Below are 16,838 nucleotides of genomic sequence, written 5' to 3'. Positions count from 1 at the left end.
TTTTTTTTTAATTCTGCATTACTGCGTAAAAAGAAGCAAACAGACCTTGCTTTCCTGTACCTGTTTCTAGACAGATATTGTCAAACTAAATTGCCAGCTCCAGAGAAAGCTGTTTAGAGTTTAGTGCAAGGACCATATTCCCCTGGAAATTGGTCTAAAGATCTTTCCATAAAACTTGGAATGAATAAGCTGCTTTTGAATGGCAACATTAAACTCTGTGAACAGGCTGGGGTTTCATGACTGCAAATGACTTCACTTACACTCTCCCCAGAGGCTCTGAAGAAGGTGTATAAAAAGCTTCAGGAGTGAGGATTCCAGTTCAGCCAACGAATTAGATTAGTGTGGTGGGCACCTGATGGTACTAGTGGCACAATGCTAGAGACCTGGGTATTCCTGCTTTCCAGACTATGCGGCAGAGGCCTCCAGGAAGGGAGGATATTGCTACTCTATCTCCACCTCTCCCCATCAATATGGCGAGATATTAAAGATGATCTCAGAAGAGACTCGTATGTTTGATCCTCAGTGAAGGAAGAGAAGTTCTGTAATGGCAGCTCCGCAGCAGGGAATGGATCACAGGAAGTCACAGATCCAGGATCACTCACCTTCAACTGGAAGCCAAGAAAAACATATGACCAAAGGAATTGCCAGACTGGATCAGACCCAAGGTCCATTGAGTCCAGCGTCCTGTCTCCAACAGGGTCCAGAACCAGACACTTCAGAGGAAGTTGTAAGAACCCTGTCAAAGGTAGATGTGGGATAATCTGCCCTCTACATAGGCCTCTTCCTGATCTCTAGTAGTTTGAGATTAGCGTGAGCCCTGAAGCACACAGTTTAATATCCCTTCCAATATTTTTATTGCCATTAATTATGATAACTCAGGATATTCTTGACATCGATATAACTATCCATTCCCATTTATTCTTGTTAAATTCTTGGTTTCAGTGACTTCCAGTGGCAGTGAGGTTCACATCTTAATTACACATTGTGTGGAAAAAAAGTATTTCCTTTTATTGGCTTTGAATTTGCCACCCTAATTTTATTGCATGTTTCCTCGTTCTCATGGCATGAGACTGGAAGAAGAAATGCTGCTGATCTCTCTTCTCCAGATTATTTATTACTTTATAGACTTTTATCATGTCCCCTCGTATTTTTCTCCTTTCTAAGGTAACGAGCCCAACCTTTTCAGTGTCTCTGCATAGGAGAGGTTTTCCAGGCCTCGATCACTCTTGTTGCTCTTCCCTGAATCTCCTCCAGTTCTGCAATATTCTTTTGGAGATTGGGTGACCAGCATTATATGCAGTAATCAGATGAGGCTGCACCATTGGTTTATATAAAGGCATTATAATATTTTCATTATTATTCTCCATCTCATTCCTTATAGATCCTAACTTCTTGTTGGCGTTTTTGACTGCAGTTGTGCATTGAGCAGAGGTTTTTATTGATCTGTCTTTAGTGACAACAATATCCTTTTCTTGGGCTGACCGTTAATGTAGAACCCTTTAAAGTCTACCAGTAGTTCACATTTTTCTCTCTAGTGTGCATTACTTTGCGTGTATCAATGGTGAATGACATTTGCCATCATGTTGCCCGTTCACCTAGCTTGGTTAGGTCTCCATGAAGTTCTTCACAGTCCTCTCTGGGGCTGACTAACCTAAACAACTTTGTGTCATCTGCAAATTTTGTTATCTCACTACTTATCCCTTTTCCAAATCATTGTTAACTATATTAAACAACATGGGACCTAGTACAGAACATTGAAACCACTGTTGTTAACCTTTTGCCAAGATGAAAGTTAACCATATAATCCTACTCTTTGCTTTCCGTCTCTTTGGCGGAAAGCTTAAAGACTTGGGAGGCTGTAGTGCAGAACTCTTCTACGAGCGCAACCCTGTGAGAAGCTAGGTACCTCCTACCTAGTACTGAGTGTCCTCTTCTCCTTCTGAAGTCAGTAGGTGCAGGAGATCACAGGTCGTATATGAAATACAAGGATCAGTTTCTGAGTCAAGTTTTGCACTAGGTTTCCCAGACCAGAGACTACTTTGTCAGCCCCTATCCTTTATTCCACTTACCTACTGGGGAATACCGCTGTGGTGTCTTGGAATGATATTGGAATGAGCTTGAGGACTTGCCTTGGCTCAGAAGTGAAATGAGCTTGGCAGTTGGTCTTATCATCAGAAAGACAGTTTGGTATGATATCGCTTTGGCTTAGGACAGTAGTAGTAGGGAGGCCAAGACTGAGAAGCAGTGGCAGAGCTGTGTGAGGAAATTGCACACCGTTTGCCTATGTTGTGCCTTGTCCCAGCTATCGTGGTCATAAGCACTGACTTATTATGGTTCTGCCCACAGTGGCCTCCATCTAAAGTGCTTATTCAGTTGCACTTATAAGACTGTAGGTTGTGGAATGGCTGCATGGACAGCAGCTGAACTGTTGTTGTTTGGAGAAGACCATAAGCTTCAGCACAAGCATATATGTGAAAACATGTCAAAGAAGCCTATAAAGAAACTGAATTAGGCTGCAAAGTTATTGTGCATGGAGCATTCTCTTCCCCAGCTGGAGCTGACGTTGCTGCTGCTAGAATTTATTTTATTCTGTTGCCAAGCAATCTAAGACTGTTGTCTTATTGTACAGTAATTTCATGAAGTAAATGAACACTTGCAAGTTGACTTTACTTGGTGGTGCATAGCTATGATCAGATTAGCTGATCAGACAAAATTGTGGCAGCTAGATCCAGGCAGCCTTCTCAGATTTTAGGGCTAGCTTTGCAGGAACCTGGTGACCACTTGCAACAATAGTAGGGTCATCTGTGGGTAATGACCACTTTGTAACTATGCACCTGATTTAGGGTATCAGTGGGAATGGAAGCTGGGATCTCTAGATCTAAAAGCATGAACCTCTAGTGCAGGGGTTGGCAACCTATGGCATGCTTGCCAAAGATGGCACGCGAGCCGATTTTTAATGGCACGCTGCTGCCTGCCAGGTCCCAGCAGCAGCATGCCATTAAAAATCCCGCCCACCCCAGCCCACTCTTCTCCGCCCCCCCATCTCCCCATGTGAGCAGGGTGAAGAAGCTTGGTCCTGTCGGCTACTGCTGCAGGGCAGGGAAGCTCCCCCCTCCCCCATCTCTTCCCCCAGCGTGCTGGGTTCCTGCCCCCCTCCTCCTCCCTCTCTGCCGCCGATCAGCTGATGGCCCTTGCGAGAGAGGGGGAGAAGCGGAGCCTCAGCGCGCTTGCTGCTCCGGGGAGGAGTCGGAGAAGAGGTGGGGACAAGGCCTTCGGGAAGAAGCCTTGGAAGGAGGGTGGAATCAGGGCATATCCCCTCCAGCCCCCTGCCGTGAGCCGCTCAGGGCAAGGAGCTGGGCGCACCCCCACGACCCCAGCCCACATGCCAAGGCCTCTGCCCTGACTCCTGCACCCCCCTCACACACCCCCACACCCCATGCCCTGACTTCTGCATCCCCCACAACCCCAGCCCTGACTCCTGCACCCCCTCACATGCCCCCAGCCCCCTGTCCTGACCCCTGCACCCTCTCACACACACATCCAGCCCTCTGCCCTGACCCCTGTACCCCCTCACACACACCCTCAGCCTGACCCTTGCACCCCCTCACATACCCAGCCCCCCCACACCCTGTGCCCTGACTCTTGCACCCCTCACATTCCCACCCCCACCCTGAGCACCAGATGGGAGCTCCTGCACCCCCCCCCCACACACACGCATTCCCACCTGCACCCTCCCACCAAATGGGAGCTGCCCAGGTAAGCACTCCACACCCAAACCTCCTGCCACGACCCTAAGCCCCCTCCCCTATTCTAGCTCCTGGCCAGACCTTACACCCCAACCCGCAGCTTACTCCTTCACCCCCAGCCCTGTGCTCAGTGCACTCCCACCCTCAGCTCAGTGCAGAGAGAGAGGAAGAGAATGGGCTAGAGCCAGGGAGAAGGTAGGTACCTACTCTATGTGGGCAGGGCCAGGATCCCAGACTGGCAGCAGGCTGAGCGGGGCCAGCAGCCGGGACTCTGGCTGTCAGGAGCCTGCGGACGGAACCCCAGACTGGAAGTGGGCTGAGTGGCAGCGGGCTGAGCCACTCAACCCACTGCCAGTCTGGGGTCCCGCCGCCGGCCCCGCTCAGCCCACTGCTGGTCTGGGGTTCTGACTGCCGGCCCCTTGCCAGCCGGGGTACTGGCCGCCGGCCCCGCTCAACCTGCTGCCGGCCTAGGTGAACAGAACCCCAGGCTGGCACCGGTGGCTTAAGATCAGCATTTTAATTTAATTTTAAATGAAGCTTCTTAAACATTTTGAAAACCTCGTTTACTTTACACCTGACAATAGTTTAGTTATATAATATATAGACTTATAGAGAGAGACCTTCTAAAAAAAGTTAAAATGTATTAATGGCACGTGAAAGCTTAAATTAAAGTGAATAAATGAAGACTTGGCCCACCACTTCTGAAAGGTTGCCGACCCCTGCTCTAGTGCTTGAGCTAAAGGACCAGGTCCATTAAGTTGGAAGCAGCAGGAGATGCAAAACCTCTTACATAGAATCATAGATACTAAGGTCAGAAGGGACCACTCTGATCATCTAGTCCGACCTCCTGCACAGCGCAGGCCACAGAATGTCACCCACCACTCCTATGAAAAACCTCACCCATGTCTGAGCTATTGAAGTCCTTAAATCATGGTTCAAAACTTCAAGGAGCAGAGAAGCCTCCCTCCAGTCAACCATGCCCCATGCTACAGAGGAAGGCGAAAAACCTCCAGGGCCTCTTCAATCTGCCCTGGAGGAAAACTCCCTCCCGACCCCAAACATGGCAATCAGCCAAACCCTGAGCACATGGGCAAGATTCACCAGCCAGATACCCAGGAAAGAGTTTTCTATAGTAAATCAGATCCCATCCATCTAATATCCCATCTCAGGGGATTTGGCCTATTTACCCTGAATATTTAAAGATCAATTACTTACCAAAATCCCATTATCCCATCATACCATCTCCTCCATAAACTTATCGAGTAGAATCTTAAAACCAGATAGATCTTTTGCCCCCACTGCTTCCCTTGGAAGGTTATTCCAAAACTTCACTCCTCTGATGGTTAAAAACCTTCGTCTGATTTCAAGTCTAAACTTCCTGGTGGCCAGTTTATACCCATTTGTTCTTGTGTCCACATTGGTGCTGAGCTTAAATAATTCCTCTCCCTCTCCTATATTTATCCCTCTGATATATTTATAGAGAGCAATCATATCTCCCCTCAACCTTCTTTTAGTTAGGCTAAACAAGCCCAGCTCCTTAAGTCTCCTTTCATAAGACAAGTTTTCCATTCCTCGGATCATCCTAGTAGCCCTTCTCTGTACCTGCTCCAGTTTGAATTCATCCTTTTTAAACATGGGAGACCAGAACTGCACACAGTATTCTAGGTGAGGTCTCACCAGTGCCTTGTATAACGGTACTAAAACCTCATGATGCAGCTGCTAGAGAGGGACAAAGAGCTATATTCTACCAACATGCGGTATGCTTAGATCCTGACCTTTAAAGGATATGCACCTCTAAAATCACTAATATATGTAACCCATTTTATTGTAAAAGGAATTAGCACAGCTGAGTATGGTGAAAACACTAACAATAAATAAAGACATTTCATTTTCAGTAACTGCCTTATAAGTACTTGAAACCTTAGAAATAATGGACTATACATAGACACGGGGAGCGTGCCCAGGAGAAGGGATGCCACCATGGTCAGAGATTTTCTTGTCCCTTGCAGTTCTCTGTTCACATTGCTGTCCGATGGTTAGTTTAGCCAAGATGCTTTTAGGCTTAAATATCAATTCATATTTTAAAAAGGAGGATGGTGTAAAGTCTGCAGACCTCATGAATTGCTCAGTTCTGGGCTGGGCTCAAACTCCTGCTGAATTTAAATTGGTTAAATTGGCCTTTTCCCCTGTAAAATGAGTTTCTCCAGCATGGAAAGTCAAAAGGCATGAATATGTATGCGCTTTATTTTGGGTTGGTTTTTTAGGAAAAATCTCCCGTGGTAACAATTTTGAATAAAGAATTCTTTAACTGGCTACATTTTGAAAACATTCATAGATCTATGGAGAAGAGGCACTTACACAAAGCTGCTGTGTGTATAGCCTTTGAGAAAGACTTTCTCTTCCTATATAAGTGTACCCAGAAGATAAGGTCTGTTGGTATGAGGGAAGCTATAGCTGATGTCTGCTACTTAGGGGCTGAAAAGGACCTGCTACAGTCTATTAGAATTAGTGTAGTTGAGCTGCAGTTGTTAAATATGGCTCCCTCGGTTGTGGGTGACGGTATGCTGTGTGTTGCAAATGAAGGGAGTCAGTTGTGTGAATTCCTATTGCTTTGGTAAGATTTCACATACTCGGCCTGATTACAGCTTTGCTCACATAGATATAGGACATCAGTGTGAAGCAAGTCCTTGAACCTGCTTCAGTTGGTTGCCCCTCTGGATTCCTGATCTGAGGTGGTGGAAAAGGGAGCCTAATGAGAGATTTCATGTTTCCGTTTAATCACTCTGTTTTTGGCATGTATTCTGTGTCATCATCATGGTATCTGAACATCATGTATGTAAGAGCTAAGTAGCCCCATTTCTTAATCCTTTAGTAGTGGTAGTATTTGTCCACAAAATCAGCTCAGACTTTCATGTCAGAATGCTTTTGGATTTGGGTGAGGTACTGCCTCTGTACCTCTGTGAACGAGGGATTCTCTCAGATGATTCCAAAAGGATTTCAGGTCTAAGCAGGCATTACCATTTGTCTGAACTGTTAACTTCCTCTGCATTTTCCCCACTCTTCTTTCACTTAAACACTGAAGGTATTTTACACATAAGCGAATGGGATGATTAATGGGGAAAGACTTGTAACTCCCTTTGTATAGTGGTTTATGACACCTCTTTTGCTCTGTAACACTTACTCTCTCCCACCCTCGCTCTCCCAATCAGGATTGTCTGAACTGGAGTTGGGAGTCTCAGATCAACAGTTTGGACAGCCAGGAATGGGTGACCAGATTCCATGGGCAGACAACACCATGGCCTCCATGAATCGAGTATCTTTGAATAAACCAGACGAGTAAGTACCATGGGTTTGGATAATCTGCCTTCCCACCACCCCACCCTCCTCTAGCCTCTTACGGTATATTTTTAGGTTTCAGAGTAGCAGCCGTGTTAGTCTGTATTCGCAAAAAGAAAAGGAGTACCGGTGGCACCTTAGAGACTAACAAATTTATTAGAGCATAAGCTTTCGTGAGCTACAGCTCACTTCATCGGATGCATTTCTGAAGTGAGCTGTAGCTCACGAAAGCTTATGCTCTAATAAATTTGTTAGTCTCTAAGGTGCCACCGGTACTCCTTTTCTTTTTGGTATATTTTTAGTAGGCTTAATGTTTGTTGTAGTTCTGTGGATAGAGATTGCTGTGCCAACCCTTGAGTAAAGGTCCCTATGGGCACGTCCACACTGCGAGTGTCAACCCATGGCCATGAGTGTCAAAGCCCAGGTAGACAGTCTGAGATTTGCACTAAAAATAGCAGTGTAGAGGTTTGGGCTCTGAGAGTCTGGAGCTTGGGCTCTGAAGCCTGCCCGCGCACCTCCTTAGGCTTCAGCTAATGTTAATGCCGTAGCATGAGCCCGTCTGTCAAATTGGGCTCCGAGACTTGCTTTCATTGGCTGTGTAGGCATACCCATAGAAGTTAAACTTGCATGAGGTTTGTTAAGTGATCAGACAGCTCAAATGTTGGCCATAATAAGATGTCCTGATATTCTCTAGTCTGATGCACTTGGCTGAGAGTCGAGGGAGAGGAATGTTCTCATCATAGCTAGTTAAGACTGGAGGAGATACAATAGCACAAGGGTGAAATTCACACCTGTATGGCAGGGCCAGCCAGCACAGTCAGAACATCACTGAGGCACAGGCTTTGTGCTGGCCCTTTTCACCCTGTGCCAGTACGAATAATAATAGTGCACTGTCAGTGATGAAAGGTGTCTCACAGACCAGGTACACTGAAATAATTATTAAGACAGTGTGAAGGACAAAGATTTTTTCCAAATAATGAAGGATCGTTCATAGTCCATTAATTTAAGCTACTGCCACCTAGTGGTATAGTTATAAGCTTGCAAAAACTCTGTATGCAGAAACTTTTCTTTGACCTGAATTGAGGCAGAAGGAAGGTACTGTACAGTTCTGCTTGAGAAAAACCTCTGAATAGGGTTTTCCATTTAGCTATTAAAATAGCTGCAGTTGGGCTTCATCAGCGGTGACTACATCAATGCTTGTGATGGGGAGGTAAACAGTCTGCTAAATGACCAGCTGTGCTCTTGAAGGAGAACAGAACATTAAGCAATAAGGTGGAGCTGTTGGAATAGAATTAGGACAGAACAAAATAGTTTCAACGAGGCCTTTCCCCAGGAGCAATGGCCATAAATAAAATAAAAGTACTTATTAAAAATTTCATTATATGTAAGCTCACAAAGCTAACCAGGGGACTAGAGAGTGTCATGCATGCTACATTTGATGCCCAAATACCAAGGGGATGGGTGCCTTACAGGGGGGGAAGGAAGCAGAGGGTGAAATGGCTTCCAGCAATGTTAGGAGTAAATGCGACACTGCTTCCTTGTATGTGAAAGCAGCAGCACCAGGAATCGTGGAGAATAGGCAAACCGCAGTCTTGCGTTTAAGCCATCGAGGTGACAAGGGTGAGAATTTTGCCATTGCTAATAAGATAGCCGTGACATTGAATGGGAAGAAGATCCCAATAATTGTAAACAATGGCCACCAGAGGCAAAGTGGTGAGCCTTTCGCCTAGTCCAGAGGGGTTTTCTGGACCAAAAAACCCCAAAGGTCTCACTCCAGCCCTCAGCAGAGCTTTAAATAAAATCAAATGTCTGTGTAGAGGCTCTTAAACTGCTGGAGCTGTGTGTGTGACAGAATCTGATTACAGGTTACTGGCCGCATGCTCCAGTGTTCAATTTGACAGGCCCTATTAAAGCTCAAATTGAACTTCATATGTAAAGCATATATATGGTTATGTTTGTTATGAACAGAGCGTTCCCGCGAGGGATGTAAGCCTTGCTCTGCTGCAAGATATACATTAACTAGAGTGTGACAGAGCTGCTGTCTTCATGTTACAAAGCTGGTGGGTCTCTGGATAGATGTATAGCAGTTTGTGGTCACTCTGAGCTGCATGTCTTTAGAAGACTTGGGGTTTCTTTCTGTGCTCTTCTGTACACACGAGGAAGACATAGGGAGGCTAAGGGGGTTCTGTTCCTGGCTGGATTGTTTCCCGTGAACCATTTTGCTGGAACATATCAGCAGCTTGTTAGAAATGTGTCTGGGACCTGTGATTTTTCTGAGGAATAATAGTCCCATTAGCATAGGGCTTTGCGTTTGTGTTGCCACACACAGAAATCCCTTTAAGAGATGACCTGCAAGAAGTAAAATAGCCTATCAACTCAGGGCCATAACGAGCAGGCTGTGTAAAGAACACTGGTGTTGTAGTTAAGGCACCAGGCTGGGAGTTTGGCATTCCAGATTCAGTTCCCAGACTCCCTGAGTGACCTTGAGTGAGTCTCTTATTATTTCTGTCTCTGTCCCGTCTGAGGTGGGGATACTACTCATCCCTTTCTTTGTCTCTTTAGGCTGTAAGCTCTTCAGGGCAGGGACTGCCCCCCCCCCCCCTGCGTTCGTGCAGTCCTAGCCCAAGGGTGCTCTGAGGTCAGTAGGAGCCTCGGGGCACTACTGTATTGCATATAAGCCATAATGCAGTGGTGTCAGACATACCGCCTGTAGGGCGGATCTGGCCTACATGATGTATTTGTGTGACCCACGTGGCATACTCCGATTGTGCAGAATCTAAGCTTCAATTTAAAAAAAAAAAAAAAAAAAAAAAAAAAGGAAGTTTCTAGTCCTCCTGGCAGGAGAGAGAACCTTCCAAACATGAACCACACGTAAGAGACATCATGATGTCTGCATGGAGTAACAGTGAGTTAGAGGGGTGAACTCCCTTCTCGTGCTAATCCGGTTGGAGCATCAGCACTGAGACCAATGACGTCACTGCAACCTCAACACTTACTGACCATTCTAGTGTGTAGAATGGGGTCGGGATGGGAGTGAAACTCTCAATAGGTGCCAATTGGGAGTTGCCACAGAGAAGGAAATAAAGGAATAAATCACAGTCTAATTACTAGTAACGGCTGCATTGTTTGCTGGATGTCTGAGTGAACCTTCCACTGATATCATTGGGGTCTCTGATGTGGATCAAGGGCACTCTGCAAACCTCTAGCCCACAATTTAACCTGGAATCCATCCCTTTCCTCTGAATTTGATGCCCCTCCTGTGGACTGATGGTGTGTGTGTGTGTGTGTGTGTGTGTGTGTGTGTGTGTGTGTGTGTGTGTGTGTGTGTGTGTGTGTGTGTGTGTGTGTGTGTGTGTACAGGAGCCAGTACAGCTAGATGTGTAGCTGCAGCTTTAACACACACAAATTTGGTTTGATATGAAGCTACAAGCAGCAGGAATCTTTGCGGTAAACTGAATCAAGCCCCATTCTTCACCTCTCCCTCCCCTTCTTCCTCTGCTCCTGTACTGCAGTCTAAGAAATTCCAGTGCCTTATATTTCTTTCCCTGGATTAAACTATGTGTATTGGCTGCAATGTTCCTGATCAGATTAGTTTCAGTTACTTACTGTACATCTGGTCCTCATCTGGAGCTAAGAGGATAAACAGGTCTGCTCCTTGGAAACTGCTGGCATGTTTAAGTTCTCTCCTTTGTGCTTTTCTAGAAGTGTGATGTGCCATAGCTCCCTTCATTGTATCAGGCCCAGCAAATCCCATCAACGCCAATCAATCAGTCACGTCATTGGAACATCTCTCATTACATATTAACCTTGTCCCCAAGAATATCAAGGGGGAGAGTTCTTCAGGCTTCTTATTTTTGTGCCTAAATGGTTCCCTTTGCCTTCAGGGGCTTTAGTGTCAGCAGTTCTAACTTTTCCCAAACCTCTCTGGCTTTGTGTTTCCAAAGGATTCTCTGTACTGAAAACCCGCTGTCTTTCCCAGCTAGTGGGACGTTTGCAGGCACAAAACCTGGAAAAATCAGGAAGGTTTGATAAGAATCTTGTTGAGGCTCTGAAACTCAACCCTGCACACAGGTCCAGCAATAGCCAGAAGTGGTGCCTAAACCTTGTGCAGGGGTGAAGTTCACCCTCGGTGCATTCCAAACATCACTTTGGGTTTGCTTGCTAGATCAGAGTGAGTTGTTGCATGGACTCAGAACCAGTTAGACAAGTGAACATGTCAGTGGGAGGAACCCCACAGAAGCAGTTCTCCCACTTGGGGTCCTTACAGCTGAAATGCAGAGCTGTTTTCTGCACTTAACATCTCTGTTTACTTTGTCGTCCGTACAGCCAGTGCATCACTTCCCAACTGGACGAACTCCTATGCCCTCCCACCACGCCGGAGGGCCGGAATGACGAGAAAGCCCTGCTCGAGCAGCTTGTGTCCTTCCTAAGTGGCAAAGATGAAACGGAATTGGCGGAATTGGACCGAGCTCTTGGGATTGACAAATTGGTCCAGGTAGCAAGCGATATACTTGGGGGGTGCTGGGGCTGGTAGAGGACTGTGTATGTGGCCAGATGCTGAGGCCTGATAATGGGTGCAAAGGAGGGCTTCCACCATCTGGTGCTTGCTTGCCAGATGTGGATGGGAACAAAAAAGCACATTAGGCTCAAAGAGGATACTTAATACCATGGCATTTTCCAGTGTGCTCTACCAAAAAGTTGGAAAATATCCCCATGAAATACAATACTGTGCCCCCCTGCCTTTAAAACGTGGGAAATGTCAGCCTCTCAGAGGCGACTGAATGTATTTATCCTTGAATGGCTCATGCAGTGGGAAATGGGGAGAGTTGGCAGGCTTTTCTGCCTCACCATCTTACTTTGGGGTTAGAGTGCAGAAGAGAACTCCAGCTGGAATCTCACAAGTAGAGATTCCTGAGCCTTAATTATGCTGCATAATATATGCTTAATGGCCTTGCTGGTACAAAAATGCACAGCCTTTACCACCAAGCCTGGCTTTAATTGCAGCAACCCCTGTCTCCAATTTAACCGCAGGCTGATGGGTTGCTCCCCCCCCCCCCACCAAATATTGCCATTGTGCAGCGCATGCAGTGACCCAGATCCTGCCTCGGAGCTGCGTAAACAGAATTTAATCCCGTTTACCCCAATGGGGTTCAGCCTGGGTATACGCAGACCCAATGGCGGGGTCTGGGTCTCTAAGAATATGCTGGGTTTTCATAAATAATGAAGAACAGCACTGCTTGAATAAATCCTGATCATAGGAAAGATATAAAGAACAGAGACATACAAGTAATGAAATAGTTTGCAACTATTTTTATAATTTATTTTTCCAGTTCAGACAATGCTTACACACACGGTGTTTGTTTCCAAAAAAATTATTAGAACCAAAAATCTGTCATTAATTTTAGTGCTCTTGGAATGGACCTAGAAAGGGAGCCTGAGAGAGTGAATTCCTCTCCTCTTCCAAGGTCTGCTTCTTTATCACTGAACTCAAGGAGGCTTCTTCTATTGAGCCCCCCCACAATAGCACGGCAACTTCTTTATATCGTCCCGCCGCTGAGCCGCAGCTTTAATCTCGAGACAAGTCTAGATGTTCTTAGGTGATTAATCTGAGATACCTTGTAGTGGAGTTGTTCAGAAAATGCCAAGTACCTGCCTTCTCAATAGCAGGCCCCTTTTAAGGCATCTCAGCTTGGGCATCAAAATCACTAGCCGCTTTTAAAAATGTATGTCTGAGAGGGGGAGTTCAGTCTCACTGTCTCATTCGGTCGCTGATTTCTCTGCTGAGGCTGCCAGTAAAGATGCCAGTTGTGGCAGGGTGGTTTTTGTGCCAGGGTCTCCTATCCACCAGGACCCAGATCACGATCTACCAAACTCATTTCATACAGGCCACCTAACAGCCATAACCACACCAGCCAACTTTCAGTGTTGCTCTTAGGGAGGATACTAGGCATTTGACTTTCTCTCTCGAATACTGAGGTAAGATGCCTTGGAACGCTGAGCCTGGGGCCCAGAGTTATGTGGGAATGCCAATCATCTTCCCTCTTGAGCCAGCAAATTCCCTGTCTAATAGTCTATGGCTCGGAGCATCGTCTCATGTTTGGAATTGAAATCCAACTTTACTCCCATCCAAGTATCGTTTCTTTAATATTAATCTTGGGCTTTTTCCATGGCTCCAGATGAATCTTGGTAATAACTTATGTAATGCTATAAAATATGTACTGGACATAAATATTTATGGGGACAGCATTCAGAATTCAGGCACCTTTGGGAAGAAGTTCATTTTGATAGTTTCCCCCTCGGATACATAATTGAAATGTATCCCATCCTCCTAAACCAGTTTGTATTTCCTTGGATACGTTGTACAGAGTTACCCTTACTCTTACTTTCAAGTTGTTTATAATTAAGTCCAAGTATTTTAGACCCACCTGGAACCAACTCAAAGTACACTCTAGCCTTAAGGTATTTCTTCACTGTAGCGTTACCTGAGTCCACCTCCTCTCCACCAACAAAACCTTCTCAGCCGAGTTTAATGGTGCTTTCAGCCTGAGCTAGCTGACACGGCGGGGTCTGGAGCTTCAGTGCCGCTTTCTCTCAGGCTGGTCACCTACCTACTTTGCAGGGAGGGTACAGTCCTGCTGCGCCTTCCCATAATTCCCGGCCTAGAATGACAGACAAGGTCTTCCACAATTCACTAGGAAAGAATCATGGAGTGGCTCAGCTAACTGCAGCACAAAGAGCCATGAGATTCCTCCGAGATGTCCTAGTGACACAGACAGGTACATGCCGCAGCGGCCAGGGTGCAGTAATTCAGGCATGATATTGCACACAGAGTGGCTGCTCACACCCAGGCACCGATCACCTGAGTTAACTCTGCAGGGAAGACATACCTCTAGAGAGTAGCAGAACCTCTGAGTTCATTTTCCCCTGACTCAGATCTGATGCTGAAGGTTGCTGATGGATTTCAAGCACCTGATGGCATAGGGCTCCTAATCTGGTAACTGGTTATGTCCAAGACCACCTCTCTGCTGCAGCATCAGACAGGGATTTGTGGTCAGGTGAAGTGCTCGAGTTAACCTACCCCCCAGTTTAATGAGGAGGGGCTGAAATCAGGATATTTTCAGTGAGCTGTTCTCCACTGTGGAATTTACCTCCCCCATTGAGTGAAAGATGTTTTTTTTATATAGCACATAGTTAACTTGTGGAACTCAATGCCACAAGCTTAGTAAGTTTACTCTCTGCTGGGTCCAAATTATTTTGCCCTACCTGGAGTAAAGCCAACGCAGAACAGTGTGTCTCCTGTTTCCCCTGTGTAAGCTTCCTTGGAGTGGTCTGATTCGGCTTACTTGCAAATACTGACCCGGATCCCGGACTGCAGCTGAGGAGCCCACGGTACAACTCAGGAGGGCATGCTCCTGTGATCCAGATCTGACTGTGCATTGCTCTGGTCACCCTGTGTTACTGAAAGCAGCTTGAAGGCTATTACTCCAGCTGTCAAAGGCTTCTATGGCTATCATGGTAGCTGGGGATTGCTGGGGCACAGGGAAGCCCCAGCTGCAACCTATTTCCTCTGGCCACCTCCTCTTTGCAGACTGCAATAGGAGGGTAATGTAGGAGATACCATGCTGTTCCCTTGGTCTTGAATTGATTCTTCCACTGTCACAGCGCAGCCAAAGATGGGTGCCCCCCTGTATGCACCTAAATAAATGGCTAGATTTTCCGAACAGCTCAGCTTCTATTGCAAACCATGGAGAATCATCTCCCCATCCCCACTCCTGAGAACAACAAAGAATCTCTTGCCCCTTCCTCCCTTCCCCTTGAGCGCCCTGGAAAATCTGGACCCAGCTGCTTGTTTAGAGCCCTTCTGAAAATTGTGGCCTTTGTTCATGGCCACGCAAAAAATCCTTTTCCTTGTGAAGGTTGTTAAGGCCTCTGGACCTGAGAAGTGAGGTATTAATTGTTCTCCCTGCAGTTGCTTTTTGGAACATTCACAATGACTACACTCAAGCGGGCTGCACTGTGGTCGGCTGTACCAGTGTAGTGAATGGCCGGACCAGCAGTTGGGTTAATCCTAGGAGCAGTCCCTTTTGGCCTATGCTCAAGGAGCCTGAGAAGTGAAGGTTGGGCCCTTTGAGTTGGGGTTTGCCGCCTTCTGTGAGATGTGGAACACATGGCTGTTGCTTTGTGTGTTAGAAACTCTGCTGGGATTTTTGTCAGCTAAGAAGGGGTCTCACTTTTGTCCCTCTTTTTAAACAGGGAGGCAGCCTGGAAGTGCTGAGTGACAGATTCCAGCCACAGCAAGCGACACCGTCTCTTCTAATGGATCAAAAGCCTGGCCTGTACCCCCAGCCTTATTCTTCTGCTTCTACTGCTAATCTCCCCAGCCCTTTCCAAGGCATGGTCAGGCAGAAACCTTCTTTCGGGCCCATGCCAGTTCAGGTACCATCGCCCCGAGGGGCTTTCCCCACCAACATGGGAATGCAGCCACGGCAGATTCTAAACAGGCCACCGACAGCCCCCAACCAGCTGAGACTTCAGCTGCAGCAGCGGCTACAAGGGCAGCAGCAGGTGACTATTCACTTTGATTCTATGGGGAATCCAGAACTCTCAGCTAGAGCTGCCCAGCACTCAACCTCTTCCCCTCCAGATGTGCTGTGTGGGTACAGAAGTCTGTAAACTGCCACATGCTGGGTTTTGCACAGCACTTCTCCTTATGTGGGGCCAGCCCATCCCACAAGCTCTGTCATTAGGATGCCCCACTGTAATAGAGCAGGAGAAGGATGTGCGCCAAGAATAACGTAAAGCAGGGGTCCCCAACGCGGTGCCCACAGGCGCCATGTTGCCCACCGGGGCATTTTTGTGCGCCTGCAGGACAACCCGTGGCCAAAATGCCACTGAGAAGCGTCACCGTTTCTTGGTGGCATTTCGGCGGCGGCGCTTCTTCCTGCTGCCACATTTCGGCTGCGGGGTGTCGGGCACCCGCCACAGTTTTCTGGGAATAGGAATACGCTATTTCCACAAGAAAGGTTGGGGACCACTGACGTAAAGGAAACTAGCTTAATGGAAAAGTGCTCTGTTGCCATTGTTCAGTTTGAAGAGATTGTGGGGAAACTAGTCAGAGTCCCTTTAAATGAATTATCTGCTTTTCAGATCAGTAGGGAGGAAAAATTCTGCTGGAAGCCAGTTGCCATTGGTGGGTCTGTAGACATTCTGTACCTGACAAAACTGGTGTAGAGCTGTAAGGTCTTTCTGATTTCCTCCTCTCCAGCTGATACACCAAAATCGGCAGGCGATCCTGAACCAGTTGGCAGCAAACTCTCCAGTCGGCATCAGTATGAGGGCAGGCATGCAGCCACAGATTACGCCTCAGGTAATGGTAGGAAGCCACATGTTGGCACCCTTATCAGTCCAGCGGAAATTAGTACTTTATCACTAAGGGCCTACACCATTGATTTGTAAGCAGCAATAAGCTCAGTCTATTCCAGTGAGACTAATTTGGGGTGGGATGATTTAGTTGGGGATTGGTCCTGCTTTGAGCAGGGGGTTGGACTAGATGACCTCCTGAGGTCCCTTCCAACCCTGATATTCTATGATTCTAATTGCAGAGTGACGTACTATTCAATAGTATTCGGCCCCAAATTAATTTTCTGTGTAGCTGATTGCGGATATTATCTTCAGCCTCCATACAGCATTTCCACCTGGAAATTCTCTATTGCTGCTTGGAGATGAGTGGTACTGGCTTGGACTTTCATTGAGAAG

General features: G+C 46.8%; 1 protein-coding gene across 19 annotated transcripts in view; it reads left to right on the top strand.

The window, feature by feature from the left end:
• Positions 1-16,838, top strand: part of NCOA1 (nuclear receptor coactivator 1) — a 360,042-nt gene that overhangs the window by 323,535 nt on the left and 19,669 nt on the right. For all 19 annotated transcript variants that reach the window (XM_043510052.1, XM_043510045.1, XM_043510046.1 and 16 more), the window contains 4 exons: positions 6,956-7,082; positions 11,409-11,577; positions 15,336-15,647; positions 16,348-16,449. In XM_043510052.1, coding sequence (XP_043365987.1) covers positions 6,956-7,082; positions 11,409-11,577; positions 15,336-15,647; positions 16,348-16,449 — 710 coding nt within the window. The remainder of the gene's footprint in view (positions 1-6,955; positions 7,083-11,408; positions 11,578-15,335; positions 15,648-16,347; positions 16,450-16,838) is intronic.

This window comes from Dermochelys coriacea, chromosome 3, assembly GCF_009764565.3.
Source record: "Dermochelys coriacea isolate rDerCor1 chromosome 3, rDerCor1.pri.v4, whole genome shotgun sequence".
Taxonomy (NCBI): Eukaryota; Metazoa; Chordata; order Testudines; family Dermochelyidae; genus Dermochelys; species Dermochelys coriacea.
Note: the sequence above shows the minus strand (reverse complement) of the source record. Positions and strands in the feature narration are given on the sequence as shown.